Here is a 27,428-nt window from a genome sequence, read left to right as displayed (position 1 = left end):
CCTGACTTGCTGTGTCCCAGGCTGGACCCTGGGAGTAGAACCAACACACTGATGCTGTTAGGCTTGCACTGAATACATTCTCTGTGCCCCTGATCTAGCCTTTGAGCAGTTACCCCAATAATGCAAGGGCTCCAAGCAGACTCTTGGGTGAGCTAGCTTTTCTCACCACGTGGCCCAGGTCATGATTTACAAAATGACACTCTGGTGGCCTGAGTCACCACGCCTTCCAGAGTACCTGTCAAAGTGCCCGAGGGTAATAAGATCCATTCTACACCATTCACATCAAAACTCCTCAGGATTAAGCACTGAGTTTGCTTGGAACTCAAATGGCTCTCATTGCCGGTGGTTTGTGTCCACTGTTACTCTCCGATAGCTGATGGGGACTGAAACCACAGGTAAACATAAAGCCTCTCGTCCTAGCCTCCTGGACGGAGCCTGCCTCTACTCTTACTGCACTACTGCATGCAAACAGGATAAAAGTCAACATTTTAAATGTTCACCATGGGCCATGCCTTGGTTCAGGTAAGGCTCACAACAACCCTGTTGGGTAGGTACTACTGTAAGCCCCCCCCTTTTAGAGAGGAAAAGCGAGGCACATGGCCAATATCACGTCACGGCTAGAGCAGTGCAGGCATTGCTGAACTCAGGCAGGAAGACTGCAGAACCTTATCCCTTACTGATGTCACAATACCACTGCCTACACAGAAGCAAAAGCCCTGCTATGGTTTTGAACTTGCTCTTCTTCCAGAACCTTCCCCTCCCCACCCTCTCTAGGGATGTCAAATGGATCTGATCATGTTAATTCTCCCAGTGAAGACCTCTGAAGGATCTCACTTGTCACCTGCAGGGAGTCTGATGTGGGGCTCTATCCCAGGACCTCGGGATCATGAACTGAGCTAAATAAAGGCAGACGCTCAACCACTGAGCCAACCAGGTGTCCCCTCTTCTGAGCAACTTTTTCTGATTTTTCCAAGGAACACCAGGCTCTTCTCTGTGCTTCCCATCTTTGCTCTGAACTCTGTCACAGCATCTGTCGTATTATGATTACTACCCCCTGGCCCACCGGCTGTGTCACAGACAGAGGTTATCAATGATCTTCATCTCTTAGCCCCATTTTTGTGCATGTTTTTGGAACTGATGGAAAAGTCAATCAAATATTTGAACCAAAGTCCCCCGGAATCAGACTAGGTCACACATTTAATTCACTAAAATAATTATCCCTGTGACCTTTAGAGTTTTGCTGTTATAGGGAAAATACCCTTGCAGAAGGAGAATTAAGGTTTTGGAAATCATGACCTAGACTTTTTCCCTGAGAAAATAATCCAAAGAGACAAGGCTTGGAGACCCACACAAGGAAAGATGTCATGGTCATGGATGTCAAGGCACCCATGGTGCCTTCCAACTCAGGACGATGTGAGCATAGAACATGTGAAAGAGAGGGTGTGAAGTCATTACATTTTCCTTTTTTTTTTTTTTTTTTATTTGTGATAGTCACAGAGAGAGAGAGAGAGAGAGAGAGAGAGGCAGAGACATAGGCAGAGAGAGAAGCAGGCTCCATGCACCGGGAGCCCGATGTGGGATTCGATCCCGGGTCTCCAGGATCGCGCCCTGGGCCAAAGGCAGGCGCCAAACTGCTGCGCCACCCAGGGATCACCATTTTCCAGTTTTACACTTGCAGCCAATCAGGCTACTTCCATTAAGACTGTCCAGAGTTAAAAAAAAAAAAAAAAAAAGACTGTCCAGAGTTAGGCCATCTTGTAAGGTAGTTGGAGTAGATGGAATCTAGAAGGTTTCTTCTTGTACGACATTCCATGACGAATTAAAATAAACACCAAAGAACCTAAATTATTCTCCGGGGTGGGGGAAAGAGGAGATTCTCCATCTCCCTAGCTCCAAATGATGTAATTTTCCCAGAAAATGTCATAGGGATGAATACTCTGTGATATTCATGAGGCATTGGACAGCTATGCCATCTTGGAGTATTTCCATTCTATTAATTAAATATATCAGGTGCTCCGAGGCTCAGGATGAAGGAGCAGGGCATTTTTCAGAAAAACTACAATAGCTAACACACATGGTCCTTTAAGGGTCCTATAAAAGTGCTTTGTAAATGTTCATCTTCTCATTTATTCTTCACAAAAACTTGAGAAGTTAGGAAGGGTACTGCTATTATCTTGATTTTATCGATGAGGCATTATGTTTCTGAGAAAAATGAGTGATCACATGGCTGTGATCACAGCAGGGACGTAAATCTGGGTCTTCTGACTCCAGGGCCTGTGTTCTTTACACTAACCAGGCGGTCCTCTCCCAGAGAACCCTCAATGCCTATGATTTTCTTTCTTTTTTCTTTTTCTTTTCTTTTTTTTTGCCTATGATTTTCTTGTACATATATGTGCTATGAAATGCAATTGCTCCACAAACTCAAGAAAAAACATGGAACACAACAACTTTCTATGTAACAAAAAGCAAGGATAACAGATGCTCATAGAACCCAACTGCTCTTTTGCTATGAATTCTACTTTGAAGAGCCCCAAGGTCAGAGGCTATTATGGAACACAGAGGCAGGTTCGAATTCTAGACTCACACAGCATAACAGTTTTAGTGTGGGTAGCACAAGGCTGGAGATGAGTAGCTATGCAGACAGAAGAAGATACAAGAGAGAGGAGACAATAATTAGTAGGCCAATAATCCAACCTTGGATTGTGGGGTGTTTGTCACTAAAAGGGGGGAACACATGGGTTTACTGTGGTCACGCTACTAACCTATTTCATTGGGGATAGAAAGGCCTCACCATCAACTCTTCCCACTTCCCTGCCTTATTTTTCTTCAATGCTCCTTCTCCACTTCACAGCACATTATATATTTGTTGGTCTCCTCCCCTAAAAGGAGGTATGCCCACAAGGATGAGGACTCTGTTTCGTCCTCATTGACCAAAAATGGTATCTTCCTTCATGGAAAAAAAAAAAAAAAAAAAAGAACCAACAGGGAAGAATAAACAAAAATTTGCCTAAGACAGGATGCCTACTACTTTACTACTTACAACAGACAAAGTAAAAACAAAAATTCTGAAAGCTTGAGGGTAAAAGGGCAATCCCAAATCTGCAAAAGCAGATATTTTGAACTCTCTTCTCCTTCATTATGCCCTCAAGATAATCCATGGATGTGAAAGCTTTATTCGTTCCCTCAGTCCTACCTCCATCAAGACAAACATTTAGCAAGTTTTCTTTTTGGAAAATCCAACTCTCTTTTTGACTCTATTAAGCCACGTAGGAGACACACAGGTGGAGAACACAAAGGCCTCCCTCCCCTCAGCTTTCCATCTATTTCTCTTCTGACATTTTCTTCCTATTGAAATAGTTGCATGTTTCTAAGGAATCCTTGGACTTTGAATATTGAAGACTGCCTTACCTATCATGTTTATTACTGGTGAGGGAGAGGCAGTTTACTATAATAATTCATAAAGAAATGAATGCCAACAACCACTCAGGGTCATGACAACAGTTGGTCTCTTTTCAAGACAGCTTTATATCATGACTTTATCTGTGTCATGTGGTAGCAGGCACATTCCATGGCAGGGCACTGGGCCTCATCCATGCGTTGGGGATGACAGGTCATCAAACACCTCTGATACTCTTTTAGGAAATCGGGGGTAGGTTTTGAAATTAAAAATCACTGTCTATTCTAAACTGCTAATCTTCTTCAAACATACTTGTGAACCATTTTATCCTCCTTTCTGAAGAAAAATGTATAATAAAGAGATACTGCTTTCTGGCAGTATCTGATTTCAGATGCAGAGCTTGTTCAAGTTTTTAAAAAAGACATTAATTTCCTCAAAGGACAGAGAAAATTTATTATCTACAAATATAACACTGAGAATGAAATGAAACTTCCAAAGGAACAGCTTTTGTAATTTGGTGTGCACGAGTTATAAAGAGAGTTTTCAGAGGGGAGAGAGAACAATTTTCTTCTTGGAGACCAAAAATGTGTGAGAAATTATGCTACAAATTGCAGTGCCTTAGGCTGAAGAATGACAGAAATAACCACTGAAATCCAAGAAAACAGTTAATCAGCTTCATTTTAGGCAAGCAGGCCCGCATTGTGTGTTTTATCGTGGCCTTCTAAGATAAGAAACTCAACATTAGAGCTTTTGTTTCTGGGTTGGACTCCAGTCAGCAGGAAACTATGCCATTCTATATATAGATTAGGGCACCGAACCTTCCTGAGTTGAGAGTGTGTTTTGAGCTGCTTTCTTTCCAGTAGTGGTGATGAATTTAAATTCATTCATTCATAACCCTTCCTCTGCCCTTTCCAAGGACCAGGGACTCACATTTCTGAAATCCTGTCTAGGGAGGGGATGGGAGAAATAAAACAAAAGATAAGCAGAGTCTGACCCCCAGGCCATCCGTCCCAGCATTCTCCAGTTCGGATGGAGGAGCCAGACACTGGTGTCTTTCTCACAGAACTTCATCTATAGACATTAGCAGATGTTTCAGGTCGTGCTTGGCTGGATGGTGGTGCCGGGAGGGCAGGATGTGGGGCGAGAAGGCTTGTGTTTGAGACCCAGCTGGGCCACTCACTAGTTTGGTTCCTTATTGGTTAAATGGACAGACCTGTCTGTCCACCTCTTAGGCTCTTTCAGAGGATCACGCTGGTGTGCAGCGTGCTTCGTAAATGTCAATGTTGGTGGTCACTGCTTTAACTAGAAATGTACTTGGGCAATGACCATTTATCATAAACCAGTCATTATGGATACTATCCATGAGTTTATTAAAACACTTCCTATAGCATTTTTATATTTGTGGCCTGAAATGTCTTTCTGAATGACGGTTTCCAAGAAGATAAAAGAATCAGTAATCTGGGCAAGAGCAGGGTTTCTACCGATGCACACATGGAATTCAGGAGCAGATTCTCTCGCTTTTGAAAATATACTTCCTTTTTTTATCTTCTTAAGATTTCAAATGTTAGTAGTTTGTACAGTCTCATTTTAACCTTCCCATAAGCAGTTAGCTCATCACCTTACAGGGGAGCATCAGCCTTGCTCATAGTGACATCACCTTGCACTGAAATCACATCACGCCCCTCAGAATCACAGTTACGTTATAAACCAATATCGACATGGAGCCACTTACAGATAAATATATGCTTCATGATTAAAGAATGACTTAAAGTAAGAGGTTGACGGCTCTGGCCTCAGAGGTCAGGGACACATGATCACTGATGTAAGAAAGAATCCTTCCCTGGAAATGCTTTTCATTTAAATTTGTATGTTGTTTCATGGATGATGAACAAAACACTGAGCTTTTTCAAACAAATGCTACTTCACAAGCAATTGACATTTAGGCATTCGGTTTCATTCTTGCCAGGGCACCAATACACATCTGCTTATCATCACGGAGCACTCTGATTTGCAGACAGAAGCATTCTTAACACAAGCCAACGTAGGAATTAGACTGTTATGGCTACAAGAAACCTTGGAAATCATCTAGTTCACCACCAAGAATTATTCTAATTATTCTTTAGAATTTCCTGTGATCCTGGAGGCCACATGAAAAAAAGTAGTTGCCACCATGGAATGTATTTATACTAGGATTACAAATGAATTGTGCCCTTTGGAAGGTCTAAAAGTAATTATGGAATAATAGGATGGGAGAGATTGAAGGAATCTGTGTGGGGAGCGGGGCTATAGATTTTAATTTCTCCTGTCCAAGCTGAAATCATTCCTTTTTCAGTATTCTTGACAGGTAGCAATTTAATTCCCAGCTAATATATACATATAAAAATGGAGATATTATGATCATAAAATAAACTATTCACATACTTAAAATTATCAAGATTATTTTAGGGGAGCCTGGGAGTCTCGGTCTGTTGAGCATCTGACTCTTGATTTCAGCTGAAGTCATGATCTCAGGGTTGTAGGATCAACCTCTGCATTGGACTCTGCACTTAGTGTGGACTCTGCTTCTCTCCCTCTCTCTCTCTCTGCCCCTTCCTCTGCTCCTCCTCTCTAAAATACTACATAAATCTTTTTAAAAAGTTTTTTATTTTAAAAGAAAGACCACAGATGTTATTGCGTGTCTACCACAATGCTTGGCATACAAACATGTTTCTAATTCTAGAAACACAGTGGAGTTAATAACCTACTTCAATTTATCTAACACAAGGTTATAGAGTTGGGACAGGTCCTGACAGACGATCTCACCTGTTAGGTTTTCCTTTATGAAGTACTCAGGTAAAGCATCTGAGACAGCTCTTAGCCTATCTTTCTTGAAGACCTCCAGCATCTTCTCTCCAGTGGCTCCTGGGTTCTTTTTTATGTCAGATGACAGTCTTCTGTTATTTCTCTCATTCTCAATGATTGGTCCTCTATGAACTTGGGGAGTAACTGTCAACTTCCTTTTCACAAAAATCTCACCACTCCTTCCTCTCATCTGCCTAGAACATTCTCTCATTTCCTTTCTCTCTTTTCATCTGATTATTCCCATCTTTTGGATTTCAGTTGAAATGTAGCTCTCCAGAGAAGCCCATCTTGAATCCCATGTCTCAAGCTGTCCCCCTCTCTGAACTCTTCCTGGGACTGACTCACCCGGTTTATTCTGCCCACAGACTCCATGACCCACTGGGGCCAGCAGCCCTCCATACCTGGTTCGCTGCTGTGTTGCCAGTGTCAAGCACAGAGCCTGGTCCAGAAAAGGTACTCCATAAAAAACTGCTAACTGATCTTACAGATACTAAGGAAACACAGGCACCTTCCTTTTTAAATACTGCAGCTTTCCTATTCTAGCAGTTGAGGGATTGGAGGGTAGGAAAAAGTGGAGGAAAAGTAAATGTATTAGAGATGTGTTTACTTGTCCACTTTAAGACCCATATGTAGTAAGTAAATGCATCTCTGTAGAACTAAATGTATGGTTCTTAAAATTCCCTAAACCAAAACCCATAGGTGAAAATAAAACAGTATTAAAAATATCAATTATTGATACATATGAGCAATAATAGGAACAAAAATGTGAATTTTTTTTGTTCTATTTTATTTAAAAAAATTTTTTTTGTTTTAGTTTCAATCCAGAGATTTCAATTATTCCTGCCATGCTAATATACTCCCCAGATTTCAATTATTCCTGCCATGCTAATATACTCCCCTTCCTCTAATCTGTCAGGATGCCCCCTCATCCACCTTTCATCTGCTTGTGCTGATTTTTCAGGTCCCTATAAATTCTCAAAATTCTGAAAGTTAAGTTAAAACCTGAGGATACTGAAGACAGCTGGATGATCCAGTATGAAACCCTACACCTCAGCAGTTTGCTAGAAGAGCCATGGATGGTCACTTCCCCCATTTTATCATGTACAATGAATACAGTACAAGAGAATTAAATGAAGGGACAATGAACTTCCGTGAGTAAAGTTCCTAATCAACATTACAATATCTTGAACTCAAGTCTGATACTATTCAATGTGACAAAGACCTGTGTTAAACTTTAAAGGAAGACACTTTTACTTTGTTTCTAATATCTACAAAAACAGAATTCACACAGCTCAACCATGGGGTTGGGAGTGTATCCACAGCTAAAGCTTGTTTCTATAATTAAGGGAATTTCTAATTAAACATTAAACATCAGATTAAAATACCTTTCTATTCAAAGATCAGAAGAACTTTTAATCACATTCATTTAATAAATGTTTACTGAGTACTTCCTACATGACAGGTCCTGTGATGGACTAGCGTTGAGTGGGAAGACAAGGATGGTGCCCACCCACCTCTAAGAGAGAATATACAGAGAAATGCACAACATGAGGTAGTGTGTGGAGACAGAGGCAGCCCAGAAGGAGGCAGAGCTTCCTCTGGGAATCTGAGAAGTGGTCAAGGAGGACACAGTATTTCTTGAAAAATAAGCAGAATTTTGCTTTGCAAAACAAGGTGGAGTGGATGGTGGAGGAGAGGAGGGTGCATTCTATACAGAGGGAATGTCCAAGATTTTAGGGTTATGAGAAAAATAAAAAAGGTTAAAGACACATTCTCCACATCATCACTTAGAATTTATGTAACGTGTGTCTTGTGAGAACTCTAAGCTTAACAGTGACAAAGAACATCACTACCACTCTAAATATCCATCAACAGGGAAGAGATTAACAATCCAACCATAGTGGCTACTGAGGCCTCTATATTCATTCATTCACATATCTGTTTATTTACTCAAATGTTTATTAAGCACCTAGTGCCTGTAAGCCAGGCCCTATTCTAGGCACTTTGGATACAAGCCTGAATAAAACAGTTCTCATCTCTGTGGACAGTATATTCTATTAGGTGAGAAGAGCAATAAGCAAAATGAAAAGCAAGCAATACAGAATGCTAGGTGGGGAAAAATGCTACAAAAAGAATGAAGGGGAGCTGGAGAACATGCTGTGTAACTAGGAGGATTGTAGCATTAAGTAGGGGGATTAGGGAGGGCCTCACTGAGGAAGGACAACAGAGTACAGGCCCAAGGAAGGGGAGGGAGGGAGCCCTGAGGATATGCGAGGGAAGAGCAGTCTAGCGAGGGAAGGTACAAAGGCCCTTTTTCAGAGGGTATCTGGCATGTCGAAGGCTGTGAGAAAGCAAGAGGGCCTTTTTGGTAGGAGAGAGTGGGCAGTGCAGATAACAAGTCAGGGAGAGGACAGAAGGTCCATGCCATGCTCCTCTGCTTTGCTTTATACTCATAAGTGCATTGGAAGGCCAAAGGAACATTTTGGGCACAGTCATTGTTATGGGTTATCATGTCTCCCTCAAAATTCATGTGTTTAAATTCTAATCCCAGTACTTCAGACCCACAGAATGCATCTGGAGATAGTGTCTTTAGAAGAGCGACTGAGTAAGATGAGGTCATGGGGGCGAGGGTGGTTCTAACCAAGTGACTGGTATTCTTCTAAGAGCAGGAGATTAGGACACAGACACATACAGAGGGAAGACCATGTGAATGCCCCAGGCCCCATCTACCCATCTACGAGCCAAGGAGAGAGGCTTTAGGGGAAAGCAATACTGCTGACATATTTGTTCTTGGATTTCCAGTCTCTGGAGCTGTGAGAACATAAATTCCTATTGTTTAAGCCACCCAGTCTGTGGTACTTTGTTATGGCTGCTATAGGAAACCAAAGCAACCATGACCCGAGTTTTGTTACACATTGTCCGTTTGACTGAAGGGGCAGGAGTGGAAGCAGAAGATCAGGCTGGTGGAAAATGGCTCATCCAAGACACATCCTCCATGCACACCCAAGAGCTTTTGCCAACCCAGCGGACATGAGGTCCAAGAGAAAGAAGAGTGTCAAGAGTGAGCCCACGATTTCTGGCCTGAGCAACTAGAAGTTTGAATTTCCCTTTTAATTAAGAAGGACTTCTTTCTTTAAGGTGTATTCCCTTAAGAATCACCCCCAAATTCCTTCAGGGTCAACAAGGATACATACCCCATCTTCATTTTACTAACAGGGAAGCCAGAGCACAGGGAACTGATAGGTTGAATTAAGATGAGAAAGAAAATGAGTGGCTGATTAGGATTTTTAAGTCTGAATTCCCAGATTTATGTCAATTAGATCATAGAGCTTATTGCAGATATTAAAAATTGCATGATAACTGAAATGAGAAAATGTCACTTTCAAAGAAGAGATGAATCATCAGGAAGGGAAACAAATGAAGACCATGTCATTTCAGGAAACTGACACAAGCAAAATCTCCGACACTGGATCAAACTTGTTTGTAATATGCCCTTCAGGGGCACTGAAGGTGAATTTGTATATAATTTGGCTTAACACTTGCTACCGTTTCTTGGACACTTTTACTGCATGCCAAGGAGGATGACTGAGCTGGATGGAAGAAGTCGCTTGTTCTTCACAAACAGCCCTAATGAGGTTGGCGGTGGCATTATTACCCCTGTTTTACAGATGGGGAATTAAAGGCAAAGAGAAGTGGTACCTGAGGCTGACACCCCGGCAGTTAGATGGTGGCAGTCTGTGATATAGACACTGCCTCTGGCGTGGCTGCTCTCATCTTGGGACCTTGGACAAACATGGCACTCTTCAAGTTTGCATCAACTTGGTCTGTAGTTCCCTTCTTCTGCATCCCCTCCCCCAAATCTGGTGAGCCAAAGCTGTAAGTGACCAACACAAGTCACTTCTTTGTGTCACCAAGTAAGTTCAGGTCAGAGCAATGATTAAGAACTTGTTCATATATAGAGCAGCATTATCGGCAATAGCCAAACCATGCAGAGAGCCCAAATGTCCATGGACTGATGAATGGATAAAGAAGATGCAGTGTAATATTACTCAACCATCAAAAAGAATGAACCCTTGCCATTTGCAACAATGTGGATGGAGCTAGAGAGTATGATGCTAAGTGAAATAAGTCAGTCCCAGAAAGACAAATGCCGTATGATCTCAGTGATACGTGGAATTTGAGGAAGAAAATAGATGAATGTATGGGGAGGGTGGGGAAGAAAGACAAAGAAACAAACCATAGGAGACTGTTAATGAAGGAAAACAAATGGAGGGCTGACGGAGGGAGGTGGGTGGGGGATGGGCTAGCTGGGTGATAGACATCAAGGAGGGCACCTGTTATTTATTTATTTTTTGAATTCTTTTTTTTAAAATAATAAATTTATTTTTTATTGGTGTTCAATTTGCCAACATACAGAATAACACCCAGTGCTCATCCCGTCAAGTGCCCCCCTCAGTGCCCGTCACCCATTCACCCCCACCCCCGCCCTCCTCCCCTTCCACCACCCCAAGTTCGTTTCCCAGAGTTAGGAGTCTTCATGTTCTGTCTCCCTTTCTGATATTTCCTACCTATTTCTTCTCCCTTCCTTTATATTCCCTTTCACTATTATTTATATTCCCCAAATGAATGAGAACATATAATGTTTGTCCTTCTCCGATTGACTTACTTCACTCAGCATAAGACCCTCCAGTTCCATCCACGTTGAAGCAAATGGTGGGTATTTGTCGTTTCTAATGGCTGAGGAATATTCCATTGTATACATAGACCACATCTTCTTTATCCATCATCTTTTGATGGACACCGAGGCTTCTTCCACAGTTTGGCTATTGTGGACATTGCTGCTAGAAACATCGGGTGCAGGTGTCCCGGCTTTTCACTGCATCTGTATCTTTGGGGTAAATCCCCAGCAGTGCAATTGCTGGGTCGTAGGGCAGGTCTATTTTTAACTCTTTGAGGAACCTCCACACAGTTTTCCAGAGTGGCTGCCCCAGTTCACATTCCCACCAACAGTGCAAGAGGGTTCCCTTTTCTCCACATCCTCTCCAACATTTGTGGTTTCCTGCCTTGTTAATTTTCCCCATTCTCACTGGTGTGAGGTGGGATCTCATTGTGGTTTTGATTTGTATTTCCCTGATGGCAAGTGATGCGGAGCATTTTCTCATGTGTGTGTTGGCCATGTCTATGTTGTCCTCTGTGAGATTTCTGTTCATGTCTTTTGAGAGGGCACCTGTTATGATGAACACTGGGTGTTGTATGTAAGAGATGAATCACTGAATTCTACTCCAGAAACCAATAGTGCACCGTATATTAACTAAGTAAAATTTAAACAAATTTTCAAAAAAACTTAAAGAAAAAGAACTTGTTCACACAAATCAGAGATTTAGAGTATTCTTGGGAGAACACAAGCAAGATGGTAAAGGGTCTAGAAACCTTCTCAGGGAAGCCTGGGTAGCTCAGAGGTTGAGCATCTGCCTTTGGCTCAGGGCGTGATTCCGGGGGTCTGAGATCAAGTCCCACATCGGGCTCCTTGCAGGGAGCCTGCTTCTCCCTCTGCCTGTGTTTCTCATGAATAATAAATGAATCTTAAAAAAAGGAAACTATCTCCATCTGCCTTTGGCTCAGGGCATGATTCCGGGGGTCTGAGATCAAGTCCCACATCGGGCTCCTTGCAGGGAACCTGCTTCTCCCTCTGCCTGTGTTTCTCATGAATAATCTTTTAAAAAGATTTTATTTATTTATTCATGAGACACACACAGAGAGGCAGAGACACAGGTAGAGGGAGAAGCAGGCTCCCTGTGGGGATCCCGATGTGGGACTCGATCCCAGGACCTTGGGATCATGACCTGAGCCAAAGGCAGATGCTCAACCACTGAGTCACCCAGGTGCCCCTCAATAAATGGTTATTATAATGAAATTTGGATTCCATTATTGATTATTGGTGTGGAAGAGAGAAGCCTTTCATAAAGTCAATGGTAGTGACCTTCAAAGATTTGGAAACTTTTCACAGGAAACGAAGACTAGAAATATAACTGAGGGGGTCTAAGTTAGGAGAAGTAAAACTTTTAACTTAATATAAGAAACCTTCTAATAATCATACCTTCTTGACCATGGGGTGGACTCTCTGGGGCCCACGGGAGGCTCCCGTTCTTGCAGGGAGTGGAAGACAAATGGCCAGGAATGCTGCGACAGGCAGTGGGCTGGTTGCCTGGATGCTCTTTATTGCCCCTTTCAATTATAACAGGACTATTTATTCAGATTTATGGCCCGAAGTCTGGCATTAATGCTCCTTAATTCTTCATTTGATTTTCACATGACTTACAGTGTTTCATCAGGAGCAGACCACAGGAATGCACCAGTGCCCGACAGGTGACATTCCATGAGACCTCAGGGGCTTTGCGGGCAGCATGCCTAAGTGCTCGGTAATGTTTCTTCCTTCCTGCAGTGTTTTTTGGGGTCACTGGAAATTGCCAGAAGAGAGAAATGATTCTTTCTTTCTGTGTTAAACTTGGTCAGAACAAAAATGAAGTCATGTTGATAGGCAACCGGGAGCATTTTTAGACAGTTAAAAGTAAGGCGATCCCAGACTAATGAAAAGGTGGCCTGTGAGGCCTTGCTTCAGATCCATCCAGGGCATCTGGAAGACCCATATGGGGATGCTCAGAAAAATCTCTCCATCTTTATTTGTTTGGGAAGAAGGCCTCTCTCTCTCTGGAGGATGATCTTATCAGAGTGATATATATGTTAATTCCCTATGTCCTGGCTGGTCTATCAGAACAACCCTGTGCCTTGACCTAAGTGGGCGAGGAGGGAGACAGGGGTAATGAGAGCCCGACGGTGGCACGAAGCACATGGGATTGTCTTGGTGCAGCTGCCAACATCAGGCTGTTCCCCTTCCTGCACCCTCTCCCCATAATATCATCTGTTCTCTTTGATTCATTTCAGTAGAGAACCTGACCTGGTTTAGTTCCAACAGACGTACCTATTGGTCTACACGCAACTGAAATAATCTACAAATACAAGAATGACTGAATCGAAACATGGTTTGTCACTTGTTGGTTAGTATTTTCCACTGGACCTCTTATTTTTATTTTTTTAATAAATTTATTTTGTATTGGTGTTCAATTTGTCAACATATAGAATAACACCCAGGGCTCATCTCATCAAGTACCCACCTCAGTGCCCGTCACCCAGTCACCCCCACCCCCCGTCCACCTTCCCTTCCACCACCCCTAGTTCGTTTCCCAGAGTTAGGAGTCTCTCATGTTCTGTCTCCGCACTGGACCTCTTAAAATGGCATGTTTAAGTAGACATGTATTTAGCAACTACCATGCTGTTCTCGAGGATCTTTTTCAATTGATGAAAGAGTTTCCAATTCATTAAAGATACTGTATATCCTGTCTTTGCATCCTCTACTTACTAGGTCTCCCTGGCTCATGGGAGGATCAAGATGATAATAAACATATATCAAAGACTAAAAAGTGCCATCCAAAATTGAAACAACTACCTTCTTTATTAGCAATAATAGTAGTTGAAAAGGATGGCAAGGGTCCAAAGACATCTTTTTTTTTTTTTTTCAGTGAGGGCAGATATTAATGGACAATCAAGTCAGAATTCCTAGCAACGACTACTTCCCTTGGAATCACTTCTAGCCCAAACACAGAATATGTCGCCAAGAGTCTGGAAACTATTACAGAAAGCTCCTGACTGTGTCCATCTTGCCTCTGGCCCTCTGCCTGGTGACCAGCAGGCTCTCCAGACTGTGATTTTCCCATCTGTAGGACCCAGCTGACAGTGGTCACTACTCTGGGACAGGCAGTCAGGGTCCCAAGCTCAGATACATCCTACATGGCAGATTGCAACATTTTGTTCTTGTTGTGCTAGGAAATTAGGGGAAGCAACATGCCTTGGGATCATGTTGGGAAATCTAGTAGAAGTAGGGCGGTATCTGAACACACACACACACTTCGGAATGAGTCCTTTGGGTCTTTGCAGACCTCCCAGCAATGCTACTGGAGGCAGATTCTGGTGAAAGAGGCAACTGCACCAGGTGTGGCTAAACATTAATAGTCAATAATCAAGCTATGGTACTCTGCTTCTTTCATCAGCAAAAACAAGGGCGTGCCTTTCTACCTCTCCCATCCCACTGCTTTTTCACCAACATCCTGTCAGCTCTCATCTTTCCTTATTTTACATTCAAAAGATCTTTTTTCTTTTTTTCTGAGAGAGAGCGAGAGCATGGATGTGAGCAGGGGAAGGGGCAGAGGGAGAGGGGGAGAGACGATCCTAAGCAGACTTCCCACTGAACATGGAACCCTACATGGAGCTTGATCTCATGACCCTGAGGGCGAAACCAAGAGCTGGATGCTCAACCAACTGAGCCACCCAGGCATCCCTGTCTCCCCCCCCCCCTTTTTTCTATCATAAAAACAATACATACAAAATAAAAAATTAGCAGTACGGAAAGATATGAAATATAAAAGTCAAATAATTTCTTTCCCATCTTCCCAACTGACAAGTAACCACTATAATAATTATATGCATATACTTTCAAAAAATATTAAGGCTTATAGAAGTATGTGTTATATGTTCCTCTTTCTATATATTCATGTATTTAGATATATGTACATGTAAATATATAAGTTAATATACTTATATCAAATGTTTATGTTAAATACTTGTTTAAAATTTGTATTAAACATATTAACATATTCATACTTATTATTATATTTATGTATTACTTATATATTTATACATATTATACTATTTTATAGTATGTGTATGTGTATATATATATATTACTTTTTGATAAATGTGACTTTTCTGGAATCTGGCAATTGGCAACACTATTTTTTTTTCTTCCACACTTCCCTTGACATTCAGGTTTTGGTCTGATTTTACTTTCAAACCTTTCCCCTAGTGAGGATAAGCTCTTAACTCTGGTCTTTATACTCCTGGGTTATGATCAGATCCTAACCCCCCACTTAGCCAAGCCCCCCCCCCCATCAATTACCTTTCCAGCCTCTGCATGGTCATGGCCAGCGTTTTGTTCAGCTCCTCTATCATCCTGCAGCCGGAGGGGTGCATGGGGAGGGAGCCGGTAGTGGAAGGGAGGTGCTGGCCGAGGCTGCCATACTGCAGCTGGTGCTGGATCTGTGATGGCAGGACTGCATGGTGGTGCTGGGCCCCACTCTGCTGGCCACTCTTCTGGGCTGCGTAGGATGCCAGGGAGAGGTCTGGCCCCCCTACAGGCATACAGATCATGACTTTCTTTGGAGGTAGCGGAGGCGACAGTTTCACTGGCAGACAAGGCAATTTCACAGGGGCGCCAGGATCTGTAGCAAAAGGAGGGCGAGAGGCAGCTGTGAGTTTTAGGGTGTGGGAAGAAACCTATAACACCACACGTGCCCACCTTGGGACTGTAGGCATTGACATGGGCCCTGAGATAAAATGCACCGACTGAACACACCAGCAGGGTGGCTGCTAGCTAACTCAGCAAGCACCCACCAACTCGTTTCCTGCCTAAAGCGTGCTGGCCTCAAGGGCCCTCGGGGGGCATTAGTGACATCTGTCACACAGCTGTCAGGCTAAGTGAGGCCAAACAGCAGCAGGAAGGGGAAATGAACATGATGGTCCATTCTTCTATTCACGGAAACCCATGGAACTTCAAAGAGACCTGTCCTAGGATACGTTATGATGTGTGCAATTTTGCCACTGTAACGTGCTAATATCCTTTCATCTGGCACCTTTATACAGGCACAGGACTAGAAGCCAGTCCTAGGCTCACGTCCGTTAACAGCGTGTCCCTCCACAAGGGACATCTATGGTGCTAACTTTAATTCCCTCATCTATAACCTAGGCAGGATGCTTTAAGAAGAGTCACTGTCACAGAGTAGGCTCAGTTGCCCCATGAAGAGGCAAGCCCCCCATGGTCTGCACGTTACGCAGCTCATCTCTTCATGGTCACACTTGACCTCCATGAGGTCTGAGCATGGTGGCCTCCATGAGGTCTGAGCTGGTCTACCCACCCATCCATAGTTGGGCTGTTCACACCACGGTGGGGCTGCTATAGGTACTCCCGGGCTGTGGTGGCACCTGCACACACCCAACACCCCCCAGTTCCATGACAGGGTGGCCTTTGCCCTCATCTTCTCTCCACGGCTTGTCATTATCTTCCCTGGTCTCCTTGAGGCCCCCTTCCCTTGGCAGAGCGCGGCTCCCACTTTGCAGAGAAGCCCAAGGTACACACGTGAGACCTCTCTTTCCCTCCAGAACATCTGCATTTCCCAAACTCCCTGATGTCTGCACACCCCCAGGCCTTTGCCATGTTCCCTCCTCGGGTCGGAGTATTCCTGTTTTGTCCTCCCCCTTCAAGATCCAACTGCAAAATGACCTCCCCTCCCCTGAGGAGCACTCCCGGGTCATTACATCGCCCCTTCTATTCCACACCAGTGGGTCTACTGCAGATGTGGGGTTCATCCCTGCCCATGGCAACGGTGGCAACCACGATGGTGGGAATAACTCGAGTTGCCCCTTCCCCCGGGCCAGATATTGCTCAAATGCTTTTCAATGTCATCCTCACAATGAGCCTGTGGTGGAGACATATTCTCATCTTGCTTTTTCAGACGATGCCACTGGACTCTGAAGACACCAAATGGCACTTCCTGTATACATAGCTGGCTCCTCTCCTGGAGAACAAGGACCTCAGATACTTGGTCACTCTACCCTTAGCATCTTGTACGGTGCCTAGCTCACAGAGCGAGAGGCTCACAACTCATTTACAGGATGAGCTGATGTGCTGAGGCTCTGCTGTGGGATGCATTCATACCTTCCCCAGAAATACATACTTGCCGGGAGTGGGGGGTGGAATATGAGCATAAAATGAAATTTTAGGATCATGCAGCTGTGGGTGTATGGATCCTACAGCTGAGATACACAGGGAAGCCTAATAATTCCAGAGAGCCTGATAAGATTGCTCCCCAACACCAAAATGCCAACTGGTCATAACCACAGGGCTCCCTCATGCTCCTCCGCAAAGGCTCATCCTGTTTGTCACCATCCCCCATGCACAGGACACAAAGTAACCTAACCACGTTCAGGTGAATGACCAACGGTGCTTACTCCAAAGAGGCTGAGATACCAGAAACTCATCCCCTTTGTCCAGTTCCTGCTACTGAAGGGTCCATCCCTTTGGCTCTCAGAAGCCTTTGAGCAAACGTAGCGCAAATGCAATATGTCTGGAAATGTTAAGGGTTTCTATCCAAGAACCTTTACCCGTTTTTCCTTCCTTTGTAGGTCTAGCTGTCTGTCTAAGCCAGGTAAGTGCTCACTCGCTTGGGCAGGAGGAAGCAGAGCCAGGAGGGCAGCATGGAGCCATCTACCTGGGAAGGAACAGTGACTACCTGGGTTACCATCTTGCAAAACTACAACTTCCTGCACACACTCTACCACGGTGTTTCCTGTCACCACTTCTACAGCAAAGCTTACTTGGTTTCTTCTCTAGGAAAATGGCCAAGGGGACACCAGAAATTGTATCAGAATGGGCAAGGAGGTAGTAAGCAAATTAGTGGCCATGGTTACTTTCACTGCTCAAGAAGAGAGATGGAGGGGTCCTCGAGGACGCCTTTCTCTTTTCCTGCCTGCATCTCCTTTCTAGTTGTTTCACTACACACAGTCATCAATTATAGGTGGGTAGGAAATAAAAATGAATTACTTAAAATAATTTTTTAGCTCAGGAGATTTGGTAAAAAGGGAGGAAGTTGGGGAAAAGGTTAAAATCAGGTGGCTTAGTATTATCAGAATTATCAGCAAATTAGCTTGGTAATCCCCATCACGGTAGACAAGCGAGGAGGCCTGAGCAGCCCAGATGTGTAGTCACTCTCTGTGCCTATTTTTATAACTTTATGACATCGTAATACCAAGTCACTGCTCATAACAGATCTGGAGCTAGCTGAACACGGTCTGCCATTCTGAGTTTCTGTCTATCGCTTTTTCTGTCTCTGGCAAACTTCTGTGTTCTCTGCCCCCTTGACCACGACACCAGTCTGGGACCTTAAATCCTCTTGTAGGGTGGATCACAGAGTCCATCCTCCTATTCCATCTGCACCCCATACCAGACACCTCCCTAAAGCACATGTCATGCTGGAGGTCACACAATGACTTTCTGCCCCAGGCAGTGCTACGGGCCTTCCAGCCCAGCCCAGCGCCAGCAGGTACCTCCTGCCTGCATCTCCCTGGACACTCTGGCCAACCCAGGCCAGCTTCCCCACTGGGTTTCCCAGTAGCCATGCTCATCCTCTCTGAGGGCCTTTGTCCCACATGCCCCCTGAAGCACCCTCTCTGCCCAATGATCAAAATTGCATTCACCCTTCAAAGCACAATTGAAGACCCAATACCTATCCCCCTTGCAGCCTTTCCTGCCCCGAACTCCTGTGACCCAGATGGCCAGCACCTCCATTTCATTCTGCTCGACTTTGTGCTGGTTAAGGCCAGCTGCATTTGGATGGCTCCTCCCATGTGTTTCGGCTCCACTAGTGAAGCCCGGACTCCTGCAGCCTTATGATTCTCAACCCCAGGGATGTGTTAGCCTCACACTGATGCAGACCCTACCACCCCCTCTTAGGGATTCTATTGGGGTGGGTGCCAGCTTTGTCTTTTAAAAACCATATTTGGACAGCCCAGGTGGCTCAGCGGTTTGGCGCCTGCCTTCGGCTCAGGGCGTGATCCTGGAGTTCCGGGATTGAGTCCCACATCGGGCTCCCTGCATGGAACCTGCTTCTCCTTCTGCCTGTGTCTCTGCCTCTCTCTCTGTGTCTCTCATGAGTAAATAAATAAAATCTTAAAAAAAAAAAGCCATATTTGAAAACCACACAACCTCTTATTCTTGTCCTGTTCTCTGAAAACAACAGAAAAAAAAAAAAAAGAGCACTAACTCCTTTTTTTTTTTTTTTAAACAGATGCCAAACACCTAGCATAGAGCCCAGCGATGTGGGGCTTGAACACACAACCCTGAGATTAAGACCTGAGCTGAGATAAAGAGTGAGATGCTCAACTGACTGAGTCACCTGGGTATCCCAAGAGCACGGACTTTTAAGCAGAGCTGTTGGACCACCTGCAATGGTGGCCTGATGCTTGCTAGAAGTTTGTATTCCTGGGCTTCACCTCTGACCTCCCGAATAAGAGTCTCCCAAACTTCCCTAATTAGTTTGGTGGAAATCACTGCCTTAAGTATGTGGCATCTTGGAAGGAAACAGTGGGGAGCATGCATTCCATTCCCAATCCATTCATCTCAGGCTGTCATCTGTGTCACAAAAATGTCAGTGCCTCATTAAACAGAAATGAGTATTGGGTGTATGTTTCCTTGTTTGTTTAACACATGCATACAGTACACATAGGACATACCAAAATCAGCAAGAAGGAAATGAGAAATCTAATGCACTGAATCAAGTCAGTAGGAAAAGCTAAACATCTGATTAAATATTTATTGCTTGAGACAAAATTTTGAAGAAATGCTCCTTTAGGCAAACTTGTCTGAAATGTCCTCAAAGTATTCTAAAACAAATAAAACAGAAAAATTCACCCCAAAGGATATAAGAAATCTTTTCATCCACAAAGTACTCATCCATAAGTGATTTTTATGTAAAATTTTTATAAATATAAAATTAAGTTGGAAGCACCTTTAGACAAATTGGTTTTAAGACAAATCCCTTAATTGCAAATGTTAGATTTAGGCAAAGCTAGTCATTAGGTGAATAGATCTTAGACAGTTCAGCTTTCAGTACACTGGATTCCTGCAGATTAGTCTTTTACTTTTTATATGTTGGGGACATAGAAATAGAGCCTGGAGACCCAGCTGCTGAACACTCAGGGTGGACACTGGCCCAGGGGCTGGATGGAACCGATGCATCATATCCCTGCCTCGGGTAGCTGTAAAGTGCCCCCAAATCAGTGATTCTCCCTAATTCTTTCCTCTTACTCCTTGAGTATGATGAGCACTTGGGAAGCATTTAAAATCCAAACACTGGCCCAGAGACTCTCACTCAGGAGACTCATTCTTCCAAAGGGCACCTTTTAATCATTTTACAAAGTCCCTGAACGGGTCAGCGGAGGACTGCCCTGTGTTAAAATCCCTCCAGTTCAGTCCTTGATTCCTTGATATGTAAAAGGAGCTCAATAAATGTAGTCTTCTCTGATACTGAATGAAAAAAAGATATTCTCTGCCTCTCTCAGGGGTTGTCCTGAGGGGCAGACAAGATGATGTGGACACACTTTGCAATTTGCCGAGTGCCACATCCTGGCCTGTTGCTCATGGGACTCTTGATGTACCTGTGAGCATCTCCTAGCCTGATGCTTCCCATCTGTAGTGGGAAGCGAGAAGCCAAAACAGCACCCGGGAGTGCCGTGAGTACAGTAGGTGGTGGTTCTAAGTAAGCAGGTGAAAAGCCAGCTGAAAGGGAATCCAATAATGCAAAAGAGAGCTTTCAAAGGACCCTCTTGGCAGCTTTCAATGCTTGCAGCAAAGCAAAAAGGGCAAGGCCACTCAGGTTTTGGGGGTGCTGTTCTAATGCATGCCACCCTGCATCAGTATTGAGGGCTAGTGGAAAAGAACACAAAACTGAGAATGACAACCTAGATTTTCTGCTGTTCAGAGGCTTTGGAAAGAGCTAATCTTTTTTGGGGGATTCAGACTCTTTACCTCTAAAAATCCAGGGATAAAAAAAATGTCTCCTTTGCCTCAATAGCACCTAACTGAATAAAATGCTTTGCATCTATGGGATGCATGGTATTTATGGATCATTGGAGGACACACTCTGCCTCCTGCATTTAAAATGATGACAGTGGCCGGTCCTGCTGGGGCACACAAAGCTCTCTCTGCCCGCTGACTTAGAAATGCATGAGTCCCTCTGCAGCCAGACTGATCGAGATGCAGTATATTCATAAAACTGTCTCTGTTGATGGAGTGGGAAAGGCAGAAACAACCAGTTCCAGAGAACAAGGAAAATAAACTCAAACTGTGAGTGTCACAGAGCCATAAAACCCAAGAAGGCTGTATATCCAGACATGACACAGCTCTGCCTTCTGACTTCAGACCAGGGGATGAAAACTCCAGATTACTTTTCTAGTCCACTCCTGTGCCATAGGACCACAGTCTATAACAGAACCAGCGTGGGCTAAGGGCACACATTCCAAACCTCTCTTCTCTGTTTTTTATTAACACCTGCTGTTGAAGCCTATTTCTGCCTGAGATATGCATCAGGGCACTTGTCAATGATAGTAGCACTTAGCGCCTTAATGAGCGAAGGTGCTGTAACAATTTCTCAGCCATTTGCCACCTGGTTTCAATGGGTTAGAGTCTCCGATCTCCTTTTATAGAGACAGGCACTCCCCCCAAGAACATAAAGAGCCTCTACGAAGTGTACTTAGAACTTCAATGAGAGTCCAGGGGCACCAAAGCCTGGAATCAGACTCCCCCTGGCTGCAACAAAAGTGCTCATACAAGCTTGGTGAATTCCTTCAGAACCTCCCAGGGATTCTAAGTTCGTTGGTCAGATGCCTGGAAAGGCCAAATGTGTCGACCAACCCCCATGGTAAGAGGGATGGGCAGAGAAAAAGAGAAACGAAGAAGTGACTTGTGTTACATGCCCTACGTGGAAACTAACGAACATCTGAGGTTTGTGACAAATGTGTCCTGAGACCTTCCAGGGTCCTAAAACTGAATGCCAGTATAGCACACTCATCACCAGCACCTGACTTTGTTTCTGAGTCACTTCCCACAAAGTGACTCTGGGTAGTCACTTTCCACAAAACCATCTAGGCAGATGACAACAAGGAGGGAGGGACGTGCCTCACCGGATGGAGATGTTGGGTGGTGAGTGGGGATCACAGCTGGGCCACGTGTCATCTTCATAGGGCATGCAATTAAATTCGATTTTTTTGAAATCAAAGTATACATTATTCATTGTCAGGAAACTGCTTTTAAAGAGTCACAACTGTAGGTGTCCCTACATGACAGCAAACACCTGTTGAGACCAGCATTTGGCTAGAGATTATAAATCATCTGCGCGAAAGCCCATTATTAGGTGGTTTGATTTTGCAGTGATGCGGATGAGCGCCTTTGCTCTCAGGGAGACCGGGGGAGGAGAGCACTGTCCCATCGATAACTGAGCTGTGGAACCTATGCCTACTGCAAGACAGGCACAAAGGACAGTGAGAAGGTTCTAGAGTTGGACAACAGTAAGAAGCATGGACCGGACAGTGCCCACTGCGAGGACTGCTATTTGTGACTGTCCAGGAGAAGGCTGGGAGAGTCAAATCCAAGTCACATAGTCACGAAGGCAAGCAAAACACGCTCATCTGATCTCAGACGCTGGAACCAAGGGACTGATCGATGATGTCTGGAAGTCGTTAATTTAGATCGTATAAAATGAAATGCTACACAGACCATGTGGAACTATAAAGAGGAAGAACATGCAGGATGAAGGTGTAAGTTCAAGCGAGATCCTTAGATGTTATAAAGGGAAAAAGAGGACGGCTGCAATTCATCTCCAACCTCGCCTCTACCTGATGCATGATATTCATTCACTGTCGGAAGACACACTCCTACCTCTTGCATTTACAGAGATGGTGGCAGCTGGTCTGACCACCTGCAGCTGGTGGTCTCCAAGGGTGTCCCCATTTTCCCTTGACATTCCCAACGTGCTCTCTGCCACCTAGTTTGACTGATGGATGACTGTCATGTTCTATCTGTGACTCTAATAAGGGGTTGCTTTTCCATCTAGGTATCGTGGTTCCATCAAGCACTACAGAAGCACAAGTCAGACTGCCTTTATGGCACACCTCAGAGCCTGAGATAACAAGTATCCTGCTAGGAACTCGTGGGCAAATGATCATCCAGCTCCTCCTCTAATGCTTCAGCCACAGGCGGTTCTCTCTCTCTCTCTCTCTCTCTCTCAAGCTGCTCAGCGCTAGCTGAGGATACAGAAGGGACCAAGGCCGACTCCATCCCTGCTCTCAGGGAACTGACCCTGGGACATTGAAATGATGTCCAAGAGGAAGAACCAAGGGCAGTAGCTTGGTGCCCTTTGCACTTTCCACTGATGATGGCCACCCCCCAGTTTCCTTTGTACAGCTGGCTGTGCATCTATCCCCCAGCATTACTGTCCATCAAATCCACAAGGGTGTCAAGGAGACAGGTGAGTTGAGATCAAGCACATGCTGCTAAATGTCCACAAAACATGCCCACTTCCTCCACCAAAGTTAAATCCATCATCATGATCATGGCATTCAAGGCTTTCCACAGTTTCCCTTCAACCCATTTCTGGCCTGCTTCTCTCCACAAATCCTGCACCCCTGCCAAGCTGGGCCGTGTGTTAGTTCCTGAACAGACTGGGCCTTGTATTCAGGTGCCTCTGTGTACTCTGCTTCACCTTCCACCACAGTCTCCTTTCCCCTCCCTAACTTTTCAAATTTTACTCATCTTTCAGGCCTGTTTTAAATACATCCTCCTTTATGATGCTCTGTATAATTCTTTCAAAAGGATTTGGTCTCTTGCTATTGAATTTCTTGAGAATCATGTTTATACATCTTTGTATGAAGCATTTTCTGTAGCTAATAATTGCCTACAAGCCCTACAGCTGATGAGGGAACACTTCTTATAAACTGTAGCAAGGCTGGTGGGACACGTTGCATATGGTGGGCACTCAGAGCAGAAGTGCCATTCAGTCTTACAAAAGAAGGAGATTCGATCGTGTGCTACAGGGTGGATAGAGCTTGAGGGCAGCATATAAATGAAATAAGCCTCTGATGAAAAGACAAATGCTGTAGGATTCCACTTACTGGAGGTACCCCATATTCATAGAAATAAGAAGTAAAATGGTAGTATCAGGAGCTAAGAGGGGAGGAAGGAAAAAGGGGAGTTTCAATTCTTCCAGATGGAAAAGTTCCAGAAATCTGTTGCACAACAATGTGAATATAGTCAACGTTACTGAATTGCATATTTACAAACTGCTAAGAAGGTAAATTTTATATTATGTTTTCACCACAATAAAAGAAGTGCCAAGTGCATTAAATCTCCCACCTAACAGTGCTACAAAAAAAAAAAAAAAAAAAAAAGATATTTTGGTGTAATCTTTGCGCTGGTCACAGAAGTGAGAGCAGAAAGCGCCTTTTTAAAAAAGGTTTCTAGGGGATCCCTGGGTGGCTCAGTGGTTTGGCGCCTGCCTTTGGCCCAGGGCGTGATCCTGGGGTCCTGGGATCGAGTCCTGCACAGGCTCCCTGCATAGAGCCTGCTTCTCCCTCTGCCTGTGTCTCTGCCTCTCTCTCTCTCTCTCTCTCTCTGTGTCTCCCATGAATAAATAAATAAATCTAAAGAAATAAAAATAAAAAAGGTTTTCATAGAAAGTCCTCCAATGTACCCAGAAAGAATTTCTGCATTTTAAGAAAGGGAAATCAAGACTGGAAAAATACTGGGGCACCTGGGTGGCTCAGTGATTTGAGTGTCTGCCTTTGGCTCAGGGCGTGATCCTGGGGTCCTGGGATTGAGTCCCGTATCAGGCTCCATGTAGGGAACCTGCTTCTCGCTCTGCCTGTGTCTTTGCCTCTCTCTGTGTGTCTCTCATGAATAAATTAATAAAATCTTAAAAAAAAGACTGGAAAAATACAGAAAATTAGGTATAAAGAGTAAATTTGGGTATATTTCCCATTCTTTCAAGGTATCAACTACTCAGAGACTATGAACCTTAAACCTTCTGGGGCCTCTGGGTTATAGTTCATGTTTCCCACTTAGAGGCAGAGACGAGGTCCAAAGTCACAGTGGTCCACTTAGTGGTTTTCTTGTGTTTTCGAAGTAGAATGCAAGGGTAGAGGTAAGAGTGAATGATTTTGTGGAGTTGGAGAGGAATCTGCAGGAGGAGAATAGGGAAGGATACTGGAGAGAAATGAGGACACACAGTAATAGGGTCAGTGAGGAACAACAAAATCAGAGGTGAGAATGGGAATACAGAAGAGTGAGCCATGGATAGTGTCCACAGAACTAGGGAGATGGTATAAAGAGAAACATTGGTTTTGGTATGATAAGCTCTGGATAGAAGATTCTCATTTGACCCGGGTGAGGCTAAGAAGTACCACAGGGCATGGGAGCCATTTGCCAGGAAAGTCTGTAGTTGTAAAAACTTCGGAATGTTGAAACTAGCCATTGATCAACAGAAGTTCCTTGTATTTCAGGGTCTAAAGACAAAGAAGCCCTGGGCAGGTTCACATTAGCAGAAGGACTTATTTGTAAAGGATCAGCAACTCTTTTCGCTTTTTCTTCTTTCTTTTCTTCTTTCTTTTCTTTTTCTTTCTTCTTTCTTTCTTTCTTTCTTTCTTTCTTTCTTTCTTTCTTTCTTTCTTTCGATTTATTTATTTTAGAGAGAGGGGGGAAGAATGTGTAGGGGAAAGGCAAAAGGAGAGGGAGAGAGCAAATCTCAGCAGGCTCCACACTGACACAATGTTCAATCTCATAACCCTGAGATCATGACCGGAGCCCATATCAAGAGCTAGATGCTTAACCAACTGAGCCACCCAGGCTCCCCCAACATTTCCTTTTCTTTGCTGAACTGCCAATCTCTAATTGTGACCAAATGCTTCCTTTGTGATTTGTCCTGTTCTTGATTCTTACAGACTCTCAACTTTTAACATGTTCTTCCAAACCCAACCCAACTGCATTCAGGTCCTCCTCTTTATAATCAAGTGCCTTGAGAATATTAGTTATTTTTGAAAGACTGGATACATTTTTGTCTTTGACTTATGCAAATAAAGAAGCCAATTTCCTTTCCTTTTTTTAAAATTGATTATTTATTTAAGAGAGAGACAGAGAGAGCAAGAAGAGGAAGAGGGAGACAAGTAGACTCCCTGCTGAGCCAGGAACCTGATGCAAGGCTGGATCCCAGGACTCTATCATGACCTGAGCTGAAATCAAGAGTCAGATACTTAACTGAGCCACCCAGGTGCCCCCTGATTTCCTTTTTAAGAATTCAACCAACCAATCCATTTATTTATTTTTGAGAGAAAGAAGGGGGAGCAAGAGTATGAGTAGGGGTAGTGGTGGTGAAGGATGAGACGAAGAGAGAGAGAATCTTAAGCAGGCTCCTGGTTCAGCACAGAGTCCAACTCGGGGCTTGATCTCATGACCTGAGCTGAAATCAAGAGTTGACTCCTTAACCAAACAAACCAACCAGATGCCCCAAGAAGCCAATTTTCTTAAAAGGACTGAAAGTCACAAGGCAAAAAAACAAAACAAGACAAAAAAACAAAACAAAACAAAAACAAAAACAACAAAGAAAGCTCATAATTCCATTGTTTTGAATTTTAAGAATAGGTATCTTAGTGAGGATGTTAGAAACCAATGATTACAAGTAAGAACTTTGGAGTAAAAAAGTGGATACATCTCTAGCACTTACTAGCTATGTAACCATGACAGAGTTATTTAACTTATCTAAATTTCATTTTCCTCTTCCAAGAAAAAGAAAGAATGATGATAATAGCACTGACTCTGTAGGACTAAACAATATGCCGTCAAGTTCTCAAAAAGTGGTAGCTGCCATTATCACCCAAGTGTGAATGCCAGACCACGAAGTCCAGCTCTCACGGGAGTTGATTATCTTTCCTTCAAATAGCATCGATGGGGTACCTAATCACAGGTACCATATGCAGAGGCATGGATTATTCATGCAGTGTGTCATATCAGACTCTGGGAGCCAGGATGGCTGGAGAGGTGATTGATGAAGACTTAGAAAGATAGGAGACAGCGGTGGAGTTCTTTTTTTTTTTTTTTTTTCTTCACTTCAATCAACTCTTTTCCTCTGGGGTCCATCATCATTCCAAGAGAGATGCATTTTGAGAATCATTCATCTCAGATCATATGCATTATGCAGAGGCATGTAATAATGGAGCATCAGATTCTCCTTCCATTCTGGAAGTACAGTGCATGGCAGAGCTGTTTGCAGCTGCTCTTGGAGAAGAGAAGAACAGACAGGATGATGACAAGGGAAGAAGAAAGATTGGGAGAGCAAGAAGGCTTCTCTCCACTTGCTGGAGAACGGAGAACATTCTCCAAGTCTATAATGGTTTTCCTGAGAAAATGGAAGCACATGTCAAAGTAGAGATATTTCTGCCTGTCTTTGCCTGATCATGTACTTGGAAGCAGCCCCAGGTC

General features: G+C 43.8%; 1 protein-coding gene across 10 annotated transcripts in view; it reads right to left on the bottom strand.

The window, feature by feature from the left end:
* The window catches only part of PHACTR1 (phosphatase and actin regulator 1), a 558,131-nt gene that overhangs the window by 55,565 nt on the left and 475,138 nt on the right, over nt 1-27,428 (bottom strand). For all 10 annotated transcript variants that reach the window (XM_035710672.2, XM_025444328.3, XM_025444326.3 and 7 more), the window contains one exon: nt 15,249-15,570. In XM_035710672.2, coding sequence (XP_035566565.1) covers nt 15,249-15,570 — 322 coding nt within the window. The remainder of the gene's footprint in view (nt 1-15,248; nt 15,571-27,428) is intronic.

This window comes from Canis lupus, chromosome 35, assembly GCF_003254725.2.
Source record: "Canis lupus dingo isolate Sandy chromosome 35, ASM325472v2, whole genome shotgun sequence".
Taxonomy (NCBI): Eukaryota; Metazoa; Chordata; class Mammalia; order Carnivora; family Canidae; genus Canis; species Canis lupus.
The sequence above is the reverse complement of the archived record's forward strand: the minus strand, read 5'-3'. Positions and strand labels throughout refer to the sequence as shown.